The sequence below is a fragment of the Anastrepha ludens genome, chromosome 4, assembly GCF_028408465.1.
Source record: "Anastrepha ludens isolate Willacy chromosome 4, idAnaLude1.1, whole genome shotgun sequence".
Lineage (NCBI taxonomy): Eukaryota > Metazoa > Arthropoda > Insecta > Diptera > Tephritidae > Anastrepha > Anastrepha ludens.
In genome coordinates, this window is record NC_071500.1 from 93,224,886 (window position 1) to 93,245,948 (window position 21,063).

Genomic DNA, 21,063 nt, shown 5'->3' on the forward strand with positions numbered 1-21,063 from the left:
TTCTATATGAATTTAAAAAAAATGAAAAAAAAAATTCGCGGAATAAAATGCTTCAAAACACAAAATAATTTTGGGGCGAGTTTTCCCACTATTTTTGCTTCGAAAAAATTATTTTTTCGAAAAATTTTCGAAATTGTAAATTCAGGTCCTGGTCGGACCGCAATACAGAAATTGGTGAAAAAGTCGATCTTGTCCTGACAGCGTTAGTGATATGAAGAATAAAACCCCTGCACGTCGCTCAAGAACAGCCGAAAATATTGCTGTTGTTGCCGAAAGTGTTGAGGAAATTCCAGGTTTCTCCATTCCTCGTCGTTCTCATCGTAGAATTAGGCATTCCACAAACGTCATTACACCGTATTTTGCATAAAGAGTTGGGTGTTAATGCTTATAAAGTTGGGTTTTATGGCAACAGTTAACACAAGAATTCAAACCGACCGATCATCAACAACGCCGTGTCTTTGCTGATTGCGTCGTTGAAATGCATGAAAATTGGACCTAACTTTTTCGAAAATGAAGCTTGAGCAATAGTTACGGTGAATGGATTGCGCTATCGAGAACTGGATGGTGTTGATCTGGACAACGTTTATTTTCAACAAGACGGCGCTACGTGCCACACAAGCAACGAAACCATTGATCTTTCATTAAAATAACACCTCTTATTGGAAAACCCTTTACATGAATTGAACTTCGAATTGCTCCCACATCCACCGTATTCGCTAGATTTTCTCTCTGCTAGGGACTACTACATAGTTGTTCGCAGACTTAAAAAATGCTCGCCTATAAGAAATTTCGCTCGAATCGGGGTTATCGCTGAAATTGAAGTCTATTTTGTGGCAAAAGATAAATCGTTCAACAAAAGTGATATTGAAATGTTAGAGCGGCTTTCGAATGATTGCGTTGTTCTTGATGGAAATTTCGTTGATTAATAAATGTAATTTTTAACAAAAAAAAAACAAGTTTTCTTTGTTAAGCCTAGAACTTTCCAGCCCATGTGTTGTGACGCCTACTTGCTTCTATTTAGTCCTAAAATTTTTAAATTAAAGCCAAATTTTATGTTTCTTGTCTAAACATGGCAGCCGTGTTTGGACAGAACACACATTTGCGCAGAACAAACATTTTTTGAAAATCTAACAAGGTATTCTTTGCACTCTATTATTTTTAAGTATTTTATCATTCTTGATTGCTGTCCACTAGAAAGCAAATGGATGAGAGAGTGCCTGCTGCAAGTTCGTTTCCTCTCACTCTCTCTCTCTCGATCTCTCTTACTCAAACTTTCATATCTTTTACCGCATTAACGCTATTAACAACCTCTCCAGTCGTTTACAACTCTTATCTCTCTTGTTGTCCATTGTTTTTGTTGAATACTGTTTAATACTCTGTGGTATATCGTTTGCCACTCGCTCGCACTAAATAACCGCATCGCTTTAATATTAATCTCCGCTCAGTTACTTTATTTGAAATATGTACAAGTCAATTTTGTTACCTTTCCAAATTTTTACTTGTATTTATTTTTGCTGCATTTGTTTGTGCTTACATATGATTAAATTAAGTTGTTGGCGAAGCATGCAGGTTAGTTAGACGTGCTCAGTGTAACGAAGCGGTTTGGGTTTTGTATTCGATTGGAAGCTTTAGAGTAAAAAGCAAACGTTCGTCGCTGGTTGGTAGAGTTATTTTGTTAGACTATTCTGAGTGCATACCTATGTATACTTATACTAAATATTAAGAGTAAATTTAATTCTCCAATTGGTTTAATTGAAAGTGTAATATAATTTTTGAACTTTCACGTGGCTTTAAAATTAGTAAAATCGTTCCAGGCTTAGTTCAATTTTTTCAATGAAAAAGTGATAATTTATGGAAAAACCTACTTACCTTATTACGTTTTATTACTTGCTCGAAATTTGTGTCAAATAAAAAATCAAAAATAACAGCTGTACCTACTTGTGCTTATGGGGCTATACGGGGCTACTAAAAATCTCCCACTACTTCATGGTTGATTGGCTGGCTATTGTTTATTTAGAATAACATTTAAACGATCATTATCAAGTGCCAGTATTTTCGAAGTGTGTGAGAAAATGACAACTTTGCTTGAGTGCATAAATCAGCCAAGTTGGAAGCTAAAAAATTAAAAAAAAGAAGATGAGATGCAATAAATTAGAATACAAATGAATCAAATAAATTAAGCTAGAATTAAAATATTTCCTTGTTATTTAAATCGCTTGAGAATTATATAAAAATAATTTTAGACCAGAAAGAAACATGGTAATTCAAAAAACAAAAAAAAAAATAATACGACTTAAATTACAATAATTTTAACTACTTATTCCAATAGTTTGCTATTTTTAAATACCTACTAAATGTATATACATATCTATAGTATACAAGACGACGTGGTTTGATAAGTGAAACACTGTGTGGAACGTTTCGGACTAAATACCCTTCAGGAAAATCCTCTAGCTCGCGTTAATTTACATATAACCGTAACTAGTCACCGTTTCGTTCTCACATGAGAACGCTCTGCGCCGTATAAATTATTTCACGTACTCGTATGCATCTCTTGCAAGGGTATAGCGCAGAACCCCGGACTAACCAGGTCGGCGACCCCTTAAGCTTTTTGGGTGTTTTGCCGAGCTCCTCCTCCTAATTGTGGCGTGCGTCTTGATGTTGTTCCACAAATAGAACGGCAGATAAAGGGTTTTCCAATAACAGTTGTTATGAATGAATGGATTGCGCTATCGAGAGATGATTAACGATTTTTTGTGGCCGGATTGTGGTTGGTTGGTTATGGATGGTATTGATCTGGACAAAGTTTATTTTCAACAAGACGGCGCTACGTTCCACACAAGCAACGAAACAATTGATCTTTTACGGGAAAAGATTCCGGAACGTGTTATCTCTCGAAGAGATGATCACAATTTGCCATCGAGATCTTGTGATTTAACACCTTGTGACTTTTTTCTTTGGGGCCACGGGAAATAGAAGGTCTACGCCAACAGCCCAGGGTCGATTCAAGACCTCAAAGATGGAATTCGTGAGGCTATCGAGGGCATAGGGCAGCCACTGTGCAATTCGGTTATGAAAAATTTTATGAAAAGGATATTGTCCTGTAAGCGGGGTCGTGGTGGTCATTCGCCTGATGTTGTTTTCCACTATTAACGGCATGCCTTCCTCTTTATAATGAAATAAACATCCTATCATTTACATTAAAAAAAGCATTTTTCTTCGAATACTAAAATAACATCTCTTATTGGAAAACCCTTTATATTTTAAGAGGAGCTTTTCAAATACACTCGGAGTTTCGCCATTACCTGCTGAGATGCGATCGCTATTAGAAAAAACTTTTTCTTCATTACGATGTTTCACGGGAATTCGAACTGATGTTCTCTCCGAATTCCGAATGGTAGCCACGCACCAACCATTCGGCTACGGCGAATGTATGAGTGTCGTAATTTGAAATATGTTTTTGTGAATGGTAATATTGTCATTGAGGATACAAAACTCCAAGTAAAATTTTCACTCTTAAAAAATTGTACTCTTTTCTCACTCGTTTAATTATTTTCTCAGTGCGCCTCTGGGGCACCTAAACAGCTGCATAAACTGCCTTATGGATCCCTCTGTGCCTCTGTGTAATACCAAATTATTTGAGAACTTGGCGGCCTTTTTAAATATGAACAGTGACGTTCTTGCTTCATCGGATTTGGAACTTGGATCTCTCACGGGTATTTGTCATATTCTGCCACCTGAGTATGATACGGTGAAAATTAATAAGAAAAATAAATGGCTGTTGCACTAAATCCGTGAGACAACCCGCTTCGCGTTAGAACCCTAGCGGGCTTCGGAGTACGTTCCAAACCCGTCACCATTAAGTTAGTAGTCTGGTCAAATACTCATTTTTATTGATATTTTATAGGAATTGTTTTTAAAGAAAATAAAATGCTATCGTTTTTATTTTATATTTAGTATGTTATTATTGACAACAAATAGTATACAAAAACAATTCTTTTTTTCCATATTGTTTTGTAGTAGGGTGGCACCAAAGTAGGTTAGGTTAGGTTAGTATGGTTGCCCAGGGAGTGGGCACACTTGGACGAAGAGAGATTCGTCTTTTGTGATACCATTGTCAAGGAAGTGAGGAGAGGGGAAGGACCGATGAGGTGCAGGGAGAGGGCGGGGAGAGGTGGTGATGGGAAGGTTAGGAGCGTGCGGATTATGAACGATGACTATGTTTGCGTCAACCGCTTAATGCTGCTGATGAAACTCATCAGATTTTTAATGTCAGCGCCAGCTATCTCAGCAGGCGTGGCAAAGAAGTAAGAGCCAAGATGCCTGAATCTTAGCCCCGCCAGGGCAGGGCAGCTAAGGAGAAGGCGCTGAGATGATTCCACCTCATCCTCCATACATCCAGCACAGAAAGGACTCGAGATGATTCCAAGTCTCACAGCATGCATTCCTCGCGCATTGTGCCCTGTGAGAGAACCCACTAGATGGGAGAGCTGATATTTTGTCAGCCTCAGAAGCTCACTCGAGCGCCTTCGGTCCACACGTGGCCAGAAGGATTTCGCGACTTTGCACGTTTGTGCATTTTCCCAGCGCTCGCTGAGTTTGCGCGATGCCCATCTTTCCAGGAGCAGACCGCAGGTAGTCAGGGGGATTCCAATTTTCTCCCTCCGCGGGGAAATCACCTCACATGTCCCTTGTCTAGCCAGCTCATCCGCCTCACAGTTTCCCGCAATGTCGCTGTGACCGGGAACCCAGATGAGGCTGATGTCAAAGAATTCGGACGCAGTCGAAAGTGAGGTCAAGCATTCCTTGACCAATTCCGAATGCACCGTCATAGACCCGAGGGCCCTTATTGCCGCTTGGCTATCGGAGTAAATATTTACCTTCTTGACTGTTAGTACCCATTTGAGCAGCCAATCAGCTGCCTCCTTGATTGCGGCTACCTCTGCCTGGAACACACTGCAGTGGTCCGGTAACCTGAATTTTAGTCTGACGGGGAGCCCTTCGCAAAAGACTCCTCCGCCAACCTTTCCTTCCAACTTCGATCCATCCGTGAACAAGTTCACCAGGCCCTGACCCCAAGTGTAGCCCCCCGTCCACTCTTCCCTTGCCGGGATGTGAGTGGTGAATGTTCCGGTTGGACTAAATGAGGGTATACACTGGTCTGTTGACAGAGGGATGAACTCAAAGTTTCTAAGGATGCTTGAGTGCCCATAAGGGAGATTGAGCTTATAGCTCCAGCCCCTCAGTCTGATTGCGGTACGTGTAGCGGCAGTTCTGCCTGCGATATCTACGGGTACCACATTTAACATTGCGTTGAGCGCCAGAGTAGGAGTCGTTCGAAGCGCCCCACTGATTCCAATGAGTGCCGACCTCTGAACTCTTTCCAGCTTCTTCACCAATATCGTCTTCTCTAGTGAGTTCCACCAGACTATGACTCCATATAACAAGATAGGCTTTACAATGGTATTATACAGCCAGAAAACAACTCGAGGCGAGAGGCCCCATCTTTTGCCAATTGCGCCCTTGCACCCATACAAGGCGATTGTTGCCTTCCTCACCCTTTCCTCAATATTGGGCTTCCATGTAAGCTTGCTGTCAAGAATAATACCAAGGTACTTCACCTTGTCAGAAAGCATCAGAGGAGCGCCCCCTAGTGAGGGAAGTTGAGCTCTGGGTATTTTATATTTCCTCGTAAATAGGACGAGCTCCGTCTTAAGAGGATTCACCGACAGGCCACAATCCGTTGCCCATCTAACAACTGCATTCAGATATCCCTGCATCAAGTTGTACAGAGTATCCAAAAATTTTCCTCTAACAATTAGATATCAGGCACCAAAGTAACTGTCTTAAAAACAAGATAGATGGCTTGTCACCGGGCTTTTTCCTTTTTGGCTCTCCAGGACATCTGAAACGAAAAAGTTAAACTGATTATTATTCTGTAGGCTTGTCATTCTGACAGGTGTGACAATGGGAAATATTTTTTGAAAAATAACAAAATGGCGGAATTTCGAAAATACCTTTTGACCAGACTAATACCTTAACCTGGTGATGTAGGTGTAGCTGAGATCAATCCCATTTTTGCATACCATGTCGCTTGGCACATATTTTTTATGAGGACATACGCTTGTGAGCCATACATGAGGCCTGCTCTGGCTCCCCTGGTCCGACACGGACAACCACGAAACTAACTTCGGCTCTAGTTAGACGCACTTCACACCTTTGATAGCAGCTTGGAGTGGTGGCCATCGGAGCTGAGCCACAAAATCGCCTCACTCGGTTAGAGTAGTGAAATCGTCCCCCTTCACCGATTCGAAACGAAGTTTGACTTCGAGAATTGAAGTATTTAGGAACAGTGGAGCGTTGAGATCGACGCCCTTAAGCAATATCTTGTCGGGCAGTTGACATTGGCCAAAAATAAAATTTTAACAGAGTGGGCGAATTATTTTGGTATTAGACAGTGTGTTGTACATTTCAATAAATTGTTGTGAGCCTAAATTAATACATATTTCCTATAGGGTATCTCGATTACTGCCGCTTACACAGATACAAGCATACGTAGGCTTACAATCATATGTGAGATTGTATGTAAATACTCTTGAGATTATCACCCATACAAAGAGTATTTAGTGAAAATGCAAAAAATGCAAAAACGTGGAAAAACGTGGAAAAGTGGCCGTAAAGTAAAGAAGCGATAAATATGTAAATATTTTAAAGTCTACAGCAGCTGTTCATAACTTTGCTCTGACTATTCAAAAACGAGAGTTCAGAAAGAAAACACAGTTGGCAAGAATCGAAAAGTGCCCTAATAAATAATAAAAAATTGTAAATTAAAGAAAATATATAACTCCACAAGACATCATTCACATAACTCGAATCTTTAAAAGTGGGATTCAGAATGACATCACAAACTGCAGACCTACTACGATATGGATGAGAATTTGGAAATTATTTAAATATAATTGGCGCTTGCACCTTTTTTGCGCGATTGGCCGAGCTCCTTTTCCAATTTGAAGTGTGCGTCTTGATGTCGTTTCACAAATGGAGAGATCTACAGCTTTATGCCGTCTCCGCATAGCAAATGGTTTTTATGTAGAGCTTTTTCATGGCAGAAATACACACGGATGACCGCTATTCGAAAAAACATTTGCTATCTTCTGGTTTTTCATGCACGAACGTGTGAATTGTAGACTAAGTTGAACTTGAACTTTTTCCTTGCGTTTTACGTGTTTTTATGCCAAATTGCTAAATTTTGCAATTGGCGACGAGGTTGCGCTTCGAAAAATTTCAACGTTGTCAGATTTGTCACAACTTCCATTTTTCGCGTTTAAGGGGACAGATTCCTGTAAACGACCATGTTTTCTCTGATTTTCATTAAAATTATTTAAAATGAAGAAGTCAATATATTTTTTTCAAAATTGGCATACAGTTTATTTATATCATACATTAAAATAAAATAATTTTTTTTTTATTTTAATCATTTAAAATGGCGGATGTACACTCAATTCTTCCAGGAAGGCCGCAGCGGGGCTTCTCAATCGGCGGACATTGTAGCATCGGCGTCAGTGACCTGAATACAAGAAACCAACAATTTTTGTGTTTATTAATGTCATCATTACTATATGAATTTAAAAAAAATGAAAAAAAAATTCGCGGAATAAAATGCTTCAAAACACAAAATAATTTTGGGGCGAGTTTTCCCACTATTTTTGCTTCGAAAAAATTATTTTTTCGAAAAATTTTCGAAATTGTAAATTCACATAGACAGAAATATCATAAAAAAGATGTGTGCAAAATTTCAGGGAGATCGGTCAATAACTTTTCAAGTTATCGTGTACGCCAATTCGGAAAATATAGTTTGGATATAAGAAATACTTAAATTTACGTTCTAAAAATTTGTTGACATATTCTTAAAGGATTATATTAACGTTTTATGAAAAAAAAAAAAAATCGAAATTTTACAGGTATCTGTCCCCTTAATAAATACCCCGAATATTAGCCAAATCGACCCATAAAAACGTTTTTAGGTACATCTCAACCACAGCGCCACATACTGCGAGCCAACAAACTCATACATCTTTCCATACGTACACCAAACAATTCACTAAACTTTCATCACAATAGGATGAACGGCTAGGACTCTATAAAATACAAAAAAAAAACTGAGAGGTATCTACTGGACTGGTGAAGTGCACCTTTCCCCAAATGCGCCAAGGCACCAAAGTCATGGGCTGTGTGAATCATATGCAAAAAAATGATTTGAAGCCGCTCTTAAGTAAATGGCAATCAATTGCACTCGGAATCTTGCGCCATAAAGTGTAAGGTCGCTTCTCAACGATTATGACCCACACTTTATAAAGTTTTTCATGCCCAGCTTTCGCAGGACGCAGAAACTAACAACACCCGATGATTCGGCCCTTAGAAATTCGCGAGCGAAATATTCTGCGAACATTTTTTAAACTTTCGTGCGTTGCCGGCGGCGATTGCCGTAAACGATATGAGCTTCACAGACTCATATACATGATGCAGAGATCCAGCCGTCACGCTGACTAATTCAGTTCATAAGAATTGGTGTAAATGCTTCAGCCCTGAAAATATTCAAAGCGGTAACTTTTGCTGCTGGCGGAAGGACGGACGGGCTCTCTTTATTGGAAAGGCCAAGGAAAGGTAGAAGGACTTGGCAGAATTTGTCCCGAATATAAATACATACATAATTGGCAGTTACTCTCTTTTTCGCTATTTGACCGAGCACCTCCTCCGGTGAGTGGTGTGCATCTGAATGCTATTTCACCTACAGTTTTACACCACATTCGAACGGCAGCTGATACGCATACAAAATATCTTTTCATGGCGGAAATACTCTACGAGATTAGAAAATTACTGATATTAGAAAAACTCTTTCTACCAATTGGTGTTTCATGACCAGGACTTCGAACCTATGCACTTCAGAATTGTAGGCTCGCACCAATCCATACGATTTGTGCCGATTAGCAAAGTGGAAAAATAACGATTAAAGTTTCTTGGGTAGTTATTGCGCCAAGAAAAAGAGAAAGAAGTAAATGGTTTACTTAGCTGCGAAAAACGTTGTTTTTTTATTGGTACAAGTATTATACAAGTAACACTGTGCAACACAAAAAAATAACAGCAGTGGATTAGCGATTGGAAAGTTTACGTCTGAGATGTTTGTCCCCAAAGCTCGAAATCCAACTCAAGCGACAAATATATTGTGTATTAAAACATCCGGGGCCGCCGTAACCGAATGAAATGAAGAAAAAGTTTATTCTAATAGGAAAATGGCAGGAAATGGCAAAGCTCCGAGTGTATTTCTGCTGTGAAAAAACTCCTCATAAAAAATATTTGCCGTGGGGGGTCGGCTTAAAACTGTAGGTCTCTCCATTTATGGAACAACATCAAGACGCACGACACAAAAAGGAGGAGGAGCTCGGCCAAACACCCAAGAAGGGTGTATGCGCCAATCATACACATATATATGTATATAGAACAACCGTTTTAGTAAAATTTCAATATATGAAAGCTGCCGTACACATTTTTCACTTTTACTAAATTCTGGTGGATGACTTGAGCTTAGGTTGGAGTATGGTTGGAGGAAGTCCACACAAAGGGGAAAACCTCTGAGTACTATTCACCTGGAAGTGGCCCGGGCGATCCTTCTGCATACGATTTAAACAGCTCAAGACTTCTGGGCTGCACCGAAGTATCCTTTAGGTAGCTTCCGGATACTCGAACCGAAACAAAACCTCGGTGAAAGAACTTTTTAATCTGATGACGAGCACGGCAAACAACCTAAGGACTATAATTTGAGAGCATGCACCTGAAATGTCCAGTCTCTCAAAAAGGAAGATACCTTTGCCCAGCTAGTTGATGTCTTTGTAAGAGTAATGGCTGACATCACCAACATTCAAAATATGTGATGGGCGAGGCAAGGAAAGAAGACTATTTGACCTTGCGACGTCTATTGCAGCTCCCATGTAAAGGAGCGCAAATTTGATTTGAGGTTAGTTTGAATCGTTAATCCCGATAGATGAGCGTCTCGCAATAATCCGCATCAAAGTCAGACTGTTCAACATCTCAGTAATTTGCAACTTTTCGACGGTAGAAAAGGACCAAGAGACCAGATACTGCTTCTTTGCACGCCTGGAACATTGCTTTGAGCGCTACCTCCACCACGACATAAAAATCGTGTTTGGTGACTCAATGCCAAGTTGGGCGAAGAAGGAATTTTTGGTCCCGCAGTCGGAGAATTCAGCCTGTGTAACGAAACATCTGGTAACGAACAGAGACTGATAAACTTCGTCCCGGTCCGAAACATAGTAGTCTGTAGCACCACATTCAGCACAAAAGAATTTACCAAGCTACCTGGCTGCCTGCTGATCGAAAAACGCGAAACCAGATAGATTATATTACGATAGATAGAAGATACATTTCTAGTATTTTTGGTATGCATACGATCTGAGCACCCAAGATTCGGATAATTTTCTTGTCGCAGCCAAAATACGCCAACGAAAACCGTACATTTAACTACACAAAGAATATTAGACATCGAAAAATGTAATCGTAGCAGACAACTAAAAAGTTCACCATTCGACTCTTACTCTTGCTCCCCCTTGCTTGTATTCGGGTGTTCGGCATGCCAGAGCATTAGAGCCACATTTCTTGTTCTCTGCGTGCCGCCGCCGACGAAGGAGTCGGATTTCGCTGCATCATCACCGCATATGGTGGAACAGATGAAGATGTCAACTGCAGGCTAAACAAAGCAAGGGCGGCATTCGGACAATGCATTCAGTATGGGGAAGTTCGCAAATCTCTTCACCGGCACTAAACTACGAATACTCGGCTCATGCGTGAAGTCCGCATTGTTGTACGGAAGCGAAACACCACCACACAGAGGCTACAATTGTTCATCAACAAATGTCTCTGCATCATCTACCGAATATTCTGGCCAAACACCAACAGCAACGACGCACTGTGGAGATTAACGAATGAGGAACCCATTCTTAAGCAAATCAAACGCAAAAAGTGGGGTTGGATAGGTGACACATTGAGAAAACCACCAGACAGCATAACGAGAATGGCACTGTGAACTGGAACCCGCAAGGGAGCAGAGGTCGCGGTCGACCAAAAAATACTTTGAGAAGGTTGGTAGATGTTGCGCGAACTAGCAGATGCCGACATTTTATGGGACGGTGCAAAACCGTGTACGAGGGAAGAGTCTTGTCGAGACCCTATGCTGCCGAAGGGAGTGAACAAGGAAAAAAAAACAACGACGAAGAATGTCACGCCACAGTGGAAAGAAAGAACGCTGTCTATAGGGCTACGTTGTGATCGGGTACAACGCGAGCCGCGTGGAATCGCTACCGAGATTTGAGAAAGGAAGAGAGCCGTTGATTCTGCAATCTGCGCAAATTACCGCGGGATAAGCCTGCTTAACATCGCATACAAGGTCCTGTCGAGCGTGTTGTGTGAGAGAATGAAGCCTATCGTCAACAAACTGATTGGACCCTATCAGTGCGGCTTCATCCCTGGTAAGTCCACCATACGCCAAATCCTGGATATAATAACTCTTGCCAACAGGTGTTACTTAGGGTTCAGTAGGCAACTGAGAAGTAGAGCTCTCTCTCGTCCTAATATATGGTTCAGAAACATGGACGATGTCAACAGCGGATGAAAAAGTTTTGAGAGCCTTAGAGAGAAACATTCTACGTAAGATCTTTGCATTAGCAAGGAGTACCACGTACGGTGGAGCAGCCAGTTGTATGAACTATATAGGGACATAGGGAACTATAAGCGTGTAAAAATACAGCGGCTACACTGGCTTGGCCATGTCACCCGTATGAATGAAGACGCTTCAGCAAGGCGAATTTACGACACAGTACCCCAAAACGGAAAGCGTGGAAGAGGAAGACCACATCTCCGTTGGAAATACCAAGTGCTGCAGAAGCGCAGGACTGAAACAGCTGGTGCCCCATTTTGGATTAGGCCCAAATCGGCACACGGTTGTAACGCCACATAGGTAAGGAAGTAAGATAGCCGTATTGCGAAAAAGAGGAAACTAGAAGCCGCAATACGTGAATGTGAAGAGCTTGAAATGCTGGCCGATAAGAAAAACGCCCGAGAATTCTACCAAAAAGTTCGGCGACTTACAGCAGGTTTTTGGAAAAAAGTCACATTTTGCCGTGCAGTGTATGTAAAAAAATACGAGTACATGCATAATCAATTACAGTTATTCATAGATTTACTGGTGTTCAGACAACGACAATAAACTTTTATTTAGAATCTTCGGTATATGGCGCTTCGGTGATGCACATCAACTATTACACTAATTAACTATCGGATTCGTTATCTATAAACAATTAACCAGTGTTTTTTCCAAATAAATAAGTGCCATATACCAATCCCTTGCTGCCTGAATGTAACGCTGGAAATAATTTTACTCACGCCTTTATACAATCAATGCACGGATGTGTATGTGTGTGTGTCTACGTGTTTGGAGGTGTTAGAGTACTATTAAACAGAGTTAAGTAAATTAAAACACGCCAGCAATCAAATAAAACATCGAATTTAACTTAACAAATTACTTAATGACCACAGCCGTCCACGAGAGTAAATATTGGAAAATTATAAAATTAAAATATAGAAGTAATTCCAAGTAATTACCTTTTAGTTCCACGTGTGTGCAAATGCTTATGAGTGCATATGAAACTAAAGAGTCACAGCAATAAAGAAAAAAGAAAATTCTATTTTCCAGTAATCACAAAATAAATAAGCTTAGCAAATTAGTTTTATAGTAGATATATAAAAAATGGATGCTCACACTTCTAAACAAAAAAAACTAAATATTTCTTTCTTTTGCATGTAGCTACTTGGGTCTACAGTGAGATGACTTGAGCATTGCGATAGCCCAACTTGCATACCTAAATATTTTGAAGATCTCTCAAAAAACTTGAGTGGCAGACAGTGCATTGGATGACTAATAACAGCCACACAATGCATACGAATTTGTGGAATTCTCATCAGCTATGGATCGTTGTTCTGTTGACCTACTCTGTGTTCACAGATGCACAAACAAATAATAGACCCAATATAGTAATTATATTGGCTGATGATTTGGTAAATCTGCACCGCTTTCTCTATACATCTTCTCACTATGAATTCCATATCACAAATATACTCGTATAAATAAATAATACAAATTTCAGGGTGTCGATGATATCAGCTTTCGTGGTTCCAATCAATTTCTGACACCCAATATTGATGCTTTGGCCTACAGTGGCGTTATTTTGAAAAATCTCTATACGCCCGCCATGTGTACGCCTTCTCGATCGGCATTACTAACCGGAAAATATCCAATACATACAGGTGAGTAAAGTACAATAAAACGTTTTGAAACTCGCAGTTTAAGGGATAAGAGCACTCTGGCGGCAGGGAAATCAGACAGTTACAAATATATACCATACTAGTACTGGTGCTAGGTTGTTCAATAAGTTTTGCGGTTCTATAAAAGAGAGCGTTACTACTGGCCTACATTTTTGTTATGTTGGTACACTGGATATAGTCATGCTGTAAACAACTGGTAGACAAGTTGGTAACGAGAATGTGGCAACAAAATGGTGCGGAAGCGCTAGTTGAATTCTGGAAGAATCACCACTTAAACCAACCAACCAACATTCTTGATATGAACGTATGTGAAGTTTCATTTCAATCTGTCAGCTCATTCTTTGTTTAAAAGCCATTTAGTATCGACGTGTCACAGTGTTTTCTACAATGGAAAAAGTCAAGTATCGGGCGGTGATTGAATTTTTATTTTTGGAAGGTTTAAAAGCAAAGAAAATCAATGAACGAATGTCGAAAGTGTACAAAGACGTTTCGCCGTCGATCAGTACAGTAGAAAGATGGGTTATTGAATTGAAACGTGATCGTACAAAACTTGAAGATGATCCACTTCAAGGACGTCCAAAAACAGCAACAACACCAAAAATCGAAGAAAAAGTCCGGAAATCGTGTTGGAAAATGGTCGAATGACTGAAAGAGACTTCGTAGAAACTCCAGGCATCTCATTGGGCAGTGTAAGCCATATTTTGATTAAAGTATTGGGTTTCAGAAAGCTGTGTGAAAAAAACCCATGCCGCATTCGCTAACAATGAAACAAAAACACATTCGAATGCAACTTTCTCAGCGACAAAGTGATAAAGTGGATTTTGTGCTTTAATTCTTTACTATGGATGAGACTTGGGTCTATCACCATGACTCTAAATCAAAACAAGAGGCTAAAAAGTGGTGTGAACCTGGCTCTTCGGCTCCGAAACGAGTTCGCGTCCAGAAATCGGCCAAGAAAAGGAAAGAAATTTTGTTTGTGGATTACTTGCAAACTGGTAAAACAATAAATTCTGAATATTAGCAGAGGGGGAAAAAACGTGACAAAAAACTCAGTTTGCAAAAGGAAAAAGTGCAAAATTATTTTTCATCAAGACGATGTGCCGTGTCACAAAAGAATTTTGGCAATGGTTAAAATCCATGAATTAAAGTTCGAATTGTTGGATGATCCACCGTATACACCATATTTGTCCCCTACCGACTTCCATCTGTTTCCAGACCTAAAAAAATTCATGTGTGGAAAGCGTTCCTCATCAAATGATGGGGTCTCAACAGCTGTGGAAATGTAGTTTGCAGTCCTTTCAGATTCTTACGTCGGGGATGGGATTCATAAATTCGAATCTCGTTGGAGCAAGTGTTTTGATGCTCAGGGAGAATGTACTAAGTAATAAAGTGCATTTCAAACCATAAAATTTTGTTTTTCTCATTGAACCGCAAACTTTTTGGGCAACCTAGTACATATATATATACATTGAGACACATTGAGCTGGTAGTAGCAATGGAGCAGACAGCACACGAATTATGTATTTTTTTTTTATCTTTCGGTGCCTAAAATGTCAAAATCTTTAATTAAAAATTGACACTTTAGAGTAGTTTTAACAAAATTTTAAAACTTAGAGGCCAAATGAATTGCTTATTGAGACTACTTCTTGACTTCAAAATTTTTCTTCCTGCATAATATTTTCCTTGAGTTAAGTTATAATGCATTTAAATATGTGTACGAACTAGCGGTAATACTAAATTATTTTGACTTTTGCTAAAAAAAATTTTATGATATAAAAAAAAAAATTCCAAAAATTCCCATAATTTTTTATAAAATAAAAAAAAAATTCCACACATTTTTTACAAATATTTTTCCAATAACACATTTTATAAAATAAAAACAAAATTCCAATAATTTTCCCAACATTTTTCTTTTCTAACAGAAATTAAAATTTCCAAAAATTCTTCCAAAAATTTTTTTATTTAATCAACAAAAAAAATTTCCAAAACAAATTTTTTTTAAATTAAATGGAATATAGGAATATTGTTTTTTATTTTATAAAATTTTGGACAAATTTTTTTTTTAATGGGAAAAAAGTTTCCAAAACAGCTTAAAATGTTTCCAAAAAAAAATTCCAATAATGTTCCCCACATTTCCTTGTTTTTAATAGAAAAAAAAATTCTAAAACTTTTTCCAAAAACATTTTTTATAAATGAAAAGAAATCCAAAAATTTTCCAAAAAACCATTTTATAAAACAAAAAATCCAATAATTTTCCACACATTTGTTTTGTACATAGAAAAAAATTTGCAAACTTTTTTCTAAAGCAAATTTTTTCTTACAAAAACAAATTCAAAAATTTTTCCAAAAACCAATTTCAAATACTTTCCCCAAATTTGTCTTGTTTTTAATAGGAAAAAAATTTCTAAAACTTTTTCCAAAAAAAATTGTTTTCTTAAATAAAAAGACATCCAAAAAGTTTTCCAAAACAAAATCTCATAAATTTCCCCACACTTTTCTTTTTTTTAATAGAACAAAATTTCCAAAAATTTTCCCAAAAAAAAATTTTTTTTTAATTTTTTTTTAGTAATTTTATTAAAAAAAGATTTTAAAAATGCTAAAAATGAACCGACTTTACAAACTCTATAAGAAAGTTTTCAGCATTGAATAAACCTTAAAATCAAAACAAAAATTTCAAAATTCTTTCAGCTAACTTGAAGCCTACAAATAAACAAATTTTCATAAAAAGTTACAACGTTTTCAAAGTACTTGGATCCCGATGGCATGCCACGCTCTTATTCTTATAGACCCATTAATCTCGAGTTAAAAATATAAATAAATGCACTAATTACTGTGAAAATTTGACGAGAATGAAGACCCTTATGTAGGAGCACTTCTTATTACTCCATTCGCTGCACTGCTGCTGCTCATCAGCATTGATTAAAATTAGCGTCAATATTGAAAATTAACACCAACAAATTGTATTAACTTTGTTAGGCATGCAACATTACGTCATTAAAAACGAGGAGCCCTGGGGTCTGCCGCTGGACGAGACGACCATCGCGCAGATCTTCAAACAGCACGGCTACTATACCAGCTTAATAGGCAAATGGCATCAAGGGATGTCAAGTAAAACATACACACCAACAAAGCGTGGATTTGATCGGCATTTTGGTTACCTTGGCTCTCATGTGGATTACTATGACCAAACACAGGTTCCTACGGTATGTAAAATTTATCAACGAAAACAAAATTGCATTTTTGCAAATATAAAATTTGCATAGCACAAATGCTAGTCGTGCTTAATTTTGTTCCTACTTAGACTCGTAACAAGAATTTAGTAATAACAATATTTTCATAGCCTAAAAACTTATCACGCGGTCACGATTTCCGTGATAATCTTGCTGTGTCGCGCCAATATATCGGCAGCTATGTCACCGATGTGCTCACCGAAGCAGCAACAAAACTGATAAGCGAACATGATGTGACCAAACAACCACTATTTTTGCTACTAAGTCAACTGGCACCGCATTCCGGTAATGAAGATGATCCGCTGCAGGCGCCATCAGAGGAAATAGAGAAATTTGCATACATTAAAGATAACGAAAGGCGAACATATGCAGGTGAGTTGAAGGAAACGAACACAATTTTTTCGAGTATACGGCATACGGCGGAAGCGATGTAGCCCTAATCTTAGCGCCTAAAGCTGCTGGTATTTCGCTATAGAAATGAGCGGACTTGGTGCTGTGTTGGTAGAATGAAACATTCTTCCTATTCGCCATTTCCGTCTGTTTCTTGCCAATCATCTACTTCTATCTAGTCAGTTAACATGCTTGGCGTTTGGTTCACTTCAAAATCACTTCAAAAACTTCTTAGTAATTGTTCTGCGCCTAGCGTTCGCTTTTCCTAACTTACAATGGTTTGACCACGATTTTTTCCAGCTGTCCTGCTCGTATGTGACCCTTCCGCATTAAAAGTTCTAAAGAGTTTTCTGGCTAATCTTCCTTCTTGAGTAACAGAATGAGCTCTCTGAAAGTGATTCGATTTAACGTTTTTCAAGATTTCGGCGACCAGCCTCATCCTCGATGCCGTTCAAGGTTAAAACAATCATTTTGCTGTTGCATTGGGTCCACAAGCAGCATAAATCTCGGTTCCAAAGAAAGTATTAAACTTTCTCTTTTTTACCTTTACTTTATCAATGAATGCGGCCATACTAAGATCAAAGGTTGCACAGGAATGTCGGGCAGCCCTATATGATATAAGCGTGTATTCAAGGTCAGCCTTATTTGGATTCCGGGGCACAGAGAGGGAAATTGTAAAGCCGATGAGTTAGCTATGGCCGCAAATAAACAAAAAAAAGGACAAAGGAATTGCCTCTAAGTAGATGATATATCGAAGGTCGTGGCTTGTATAACCGGTCATTGGCCATTTGGCAGGCATTCCTCGAGACTAGGGTTTTCTCCCATCAATATTGCAGAAGTTGAAGAGCTGTCTGGCGAGGGGATGGGATCAATTCTACGCTTCATGAGAACCAGAAAATGGTTCCACGAAGGAAAGTAAATGGGGTTCCCGTGCAGCACAGTGGTATAACAACGGACCTGTAAGGTCTAAGTGAGTCGGTCGTAGAGACCGACTACCACCATAACCTAACCTAACCTACCCTTACTTTGGAGTGCCATAACACACCACTGACCGCACCAAGCACAAAACTATCCAAGAACTTTTTTGACCCGAAATTCACTTTTTTCTGATAGCGGTCGCGCCTCGACAGGCATTGGCAAACCTTCGAGTGCAATTCTAACATGAAAGAGCTTCTAATTAAAAACCATCTGCCGTTCGAAGTCGGCTTTCGCTTCATTTGTGGGAAAACATCAAGGCACATGCCGGAAATAGGAGGAGGAACAGAAGTACGCGCCAATTTTTTATTATTCTTGTTTATAAAGTCGATGTACACATCGTGAGATATAGCAGACATCGAGCAGAAAACGCTCACAAATTTTTAGTTCAATATAATCCAATAGTTCAAGCGCGAGTATAAATGCAGGTCCACTTATGTTTGCAATCAGATTTTTATGTTTTTTTTTTAACTGAAATTGTTTATATTTATTTTTTCTATTTAATTGACTCTAATTTTGATTTCAGCTATGGTTTCCAAACTTGATCAGAGTGTAGCTTCTGTGATTGATGCGCTCGCTCAGAAAAATATCCTCAACAATACAATTATAGTCTTTCTCTCCGACAATGGTGGGCCGACGAGAGGAATGCACTCCACTACCGCCTCCAATTATCCCCTCAAAGGTGTAAGTATTACGCGTACACGCAAACCAACTAACTCTCTGTGAATAATTTTTGTGCTTTCCTTTTTCCAGCAAAAGAATTCGCCCTGGGAAGGTGGTATACGCTCATCCGGTGCCATCTGGTCGCCGTTACTCGAAAATTTGGGCACCGTTTGGAAGCAACAACTCTATATTGCCGATCTTCTACCCACCTTAGCGGCTGCGGCCAATATACCACTCGACACGCAACAACTGAAGCTCGATGGGCTGAATCTATGGTCCGCACTAAAATATGGCTATGATGCGGTGGAGCGTGAGATTGTGCACAATATTGACGATATCTACAATTACGTCTCGTATGGCAAGGGAAAATGGAAATTGATCAATGGCACCATTAATAATGGTTTATATGATGTTTGGATGGGTGCACGTAACAACGCAAGCAACGATTTTGACTTTGATCCGCGTGCAGCCGCCTATGAAGAGGTCATAATGAATACGACGGTTTGGCAGCAACTGGCCGGTGGGGCGCTGGTGCAGCGCAATGTCAATATAACAAAATTACGCGAGGAAGCGGCAATCTACTGCCTAATGGCCAATGCATCGCAAGGTGTAGCATGCGAACCATTGTCGGAACCTTGTCTCTTCGATATCGATGTGGATCCGTGTGAGCAAAACAACTTATACCCAGCAATGAGTGGCGGTAAGGTCGTGCAGGAGCTGCAAAAACGTGTGGCGCATTTCCGCGAGACGGCACATGCGCCGAATAATAAACCTTTAGACATGAACTCTAATCCGGCATTGCACGATGGCGAATGGGGTTGTTGGGAAGATGCCGATGAAACGGATGGTGTTGCGGCGCGAATGCCATTTAGTGTAAGGGCCGTTTTATGGGCGTGTGCTCTATTGATATTCACATTTTGAAGTATTATTTTAGTCATAGTAATAAAGAAGCAGAGCAAATGTTGAACGCACTCCAGCTGTAACGGAAATAAAAATTGTATTTATAAATAAAAGGGAGATCCAAAAAGCATTTGGTTTCTGAACTAATATCTATATATGTACATATAAGTATATTTGTTTATGAAAAATCCGCTTTTTTTAAATATTTTATTTATTATGTGCTTAAATTTGTAATTACGAACTTTTTTTAGTTACAGACTGTTAACTAACATGCGCGGAAAGCGTTCTTCATCAAATGATGGGGTCTCAACAGTTGTGGAAATGTATTTTGCAGCCCTTTCAGATTCTTACGTCGGGGATGGGATTCATAAATTCGAATCTCGTTGGAGAAGGTGTTTTGATGATCAGGGAGAATATACTAAATAATAAAGTGCATTTCAAACCATAAAATTTTGTTTTTCTCATTGAACCGCAAACTTTTTGGGCAACCTAGTACATATATATATACATTGAGACACATTGAGCTGGTAGTAGCAATGGAGCAGACACCACACGAATTATGTATTTTTTTTTTATCTTTCGGTGCCTAAAATGTCAAAATCTTTAATTAAAAATTGACAGTTTAGAGTAGTTTTAACAAAATTTTAAAACTTAGAGACCAAATAAGTAGAATATAGCCAAATGAATTGCTTACTGAGACTACTACTTGCCTTGGAATACACTAAGCGAAAAAAGTAACCAACTTCTAAATTTTTCTTTCTGCATAATATTTTCCTTGAGTTGAGTTATAATGCATTTCAATATGTGCACGAACTAGCGGTAGTACTAAATTATTTTGACTTTTGCTAAAAAAAGTTGTATGAAATAAAAAAAGAAATTCCAAAAATGTTTCCCACAATTTTTTTATGAAATAAAAAAAACTTCCACACGTTTTTTACAAATATTTTTCCAAAAACACATAAAAATTTCCAAAAATTCTTCCAAACATTTTTTTATTAAATCAACAAAAACATCAAAAACAAATTTCCAAAACAAATTTATTTTTAATAAAAAATAAAAAAAAACATTTGTCCAAAACAAAATTTTATAAAATAAAAAAATATATTACATACCAATAATTTTCCCCACATTTTTCTTTTTTTAATAGAAAACAGAATTTCCAAAAATTTTTCCAAATTTTTTTTAATTTAATAAACACAAAGAATCCAAAAAAAATTACGAAAAACTTTTCCAAAACAAAAATTTTATTAAATCAAAAAAAAATCCATATATATTTCCCATTAAATATTTTATATAGGGTGTTTTTTTTAGAGGTTAGGTTTTCAAGTTGGCACTACTTTTTTCGTAGATGGTATTTTTGACAGCTGTCACTTGATTTATGCTCAGTTTGGTTTGCCATTTCATAATGAATAGACTTACACCTGAACAACGTTTGCAAATCGTGCAAATTTATTACGAAAATAATGGTTCGGTTCGCGCGACGTATCGAAGAAAATTTTGTTCAGCGATGAAG

The 21,063-nt window shown here is 38.5% G+C and overlaps 1 protein-coding gene across 3 annotated transcripts; it reads left to right on the forward strand.

Annotated features, from left to right (window-relative positions):
* The first annotated feature begins 1,548 nt into the window (after nucleotides 1-1,548).
* LOC128860194 (arylsulfatase B) lies at nucleotides 1,549-20,000 on the forward strand. Of its 3 annotated transcripts, XM_054097510.1 has the most exons (8): nucleotides 1,549-1,657; nucleotides 12,875-13,125; nucleotides 13,215-13,374; nucleotides 16,369-16,595; nucleotides 16,733-16,994; nucleotides 18,514-18,671; nucleotides 18,741-19,523; nucleotides 19,802-20,000. In XM_054097510.1, exons 2-8 carry the CDS (start codon nucleotides 12,982-12,984, stop codon nucleotides 19,817-19,819), a joined length of 1,752 nt encoding a protein of 583 aa, XP_053953485.1. In that variant the 5' UTR covers nucleotides 1,549-1,657; nucleotides 12,875-12,981; the 3' UTR covers nucleotides 19,820-20,000. The 3 variants fall into 3 exon arrangements, with proteins under 3 accessions (XP_053953485.1, XP_053953483.1, XP_053953484.1); XM_054097508.1 differs by lacking the exon at nucleotides 19,802-20,000 and having other exon boundaries at nucleotides 18,741-19,663; XM_054097509.1 differs by lacking the exon at nucleotides 19,802-20,000 and having other exon boundaries at nucleotides 1,575-1,661; nucleotides 18,741-19,663.
* The last annotated feature ends 1,063 nt before the right edge of the window (nucleotides 20,001-21,063 follow it).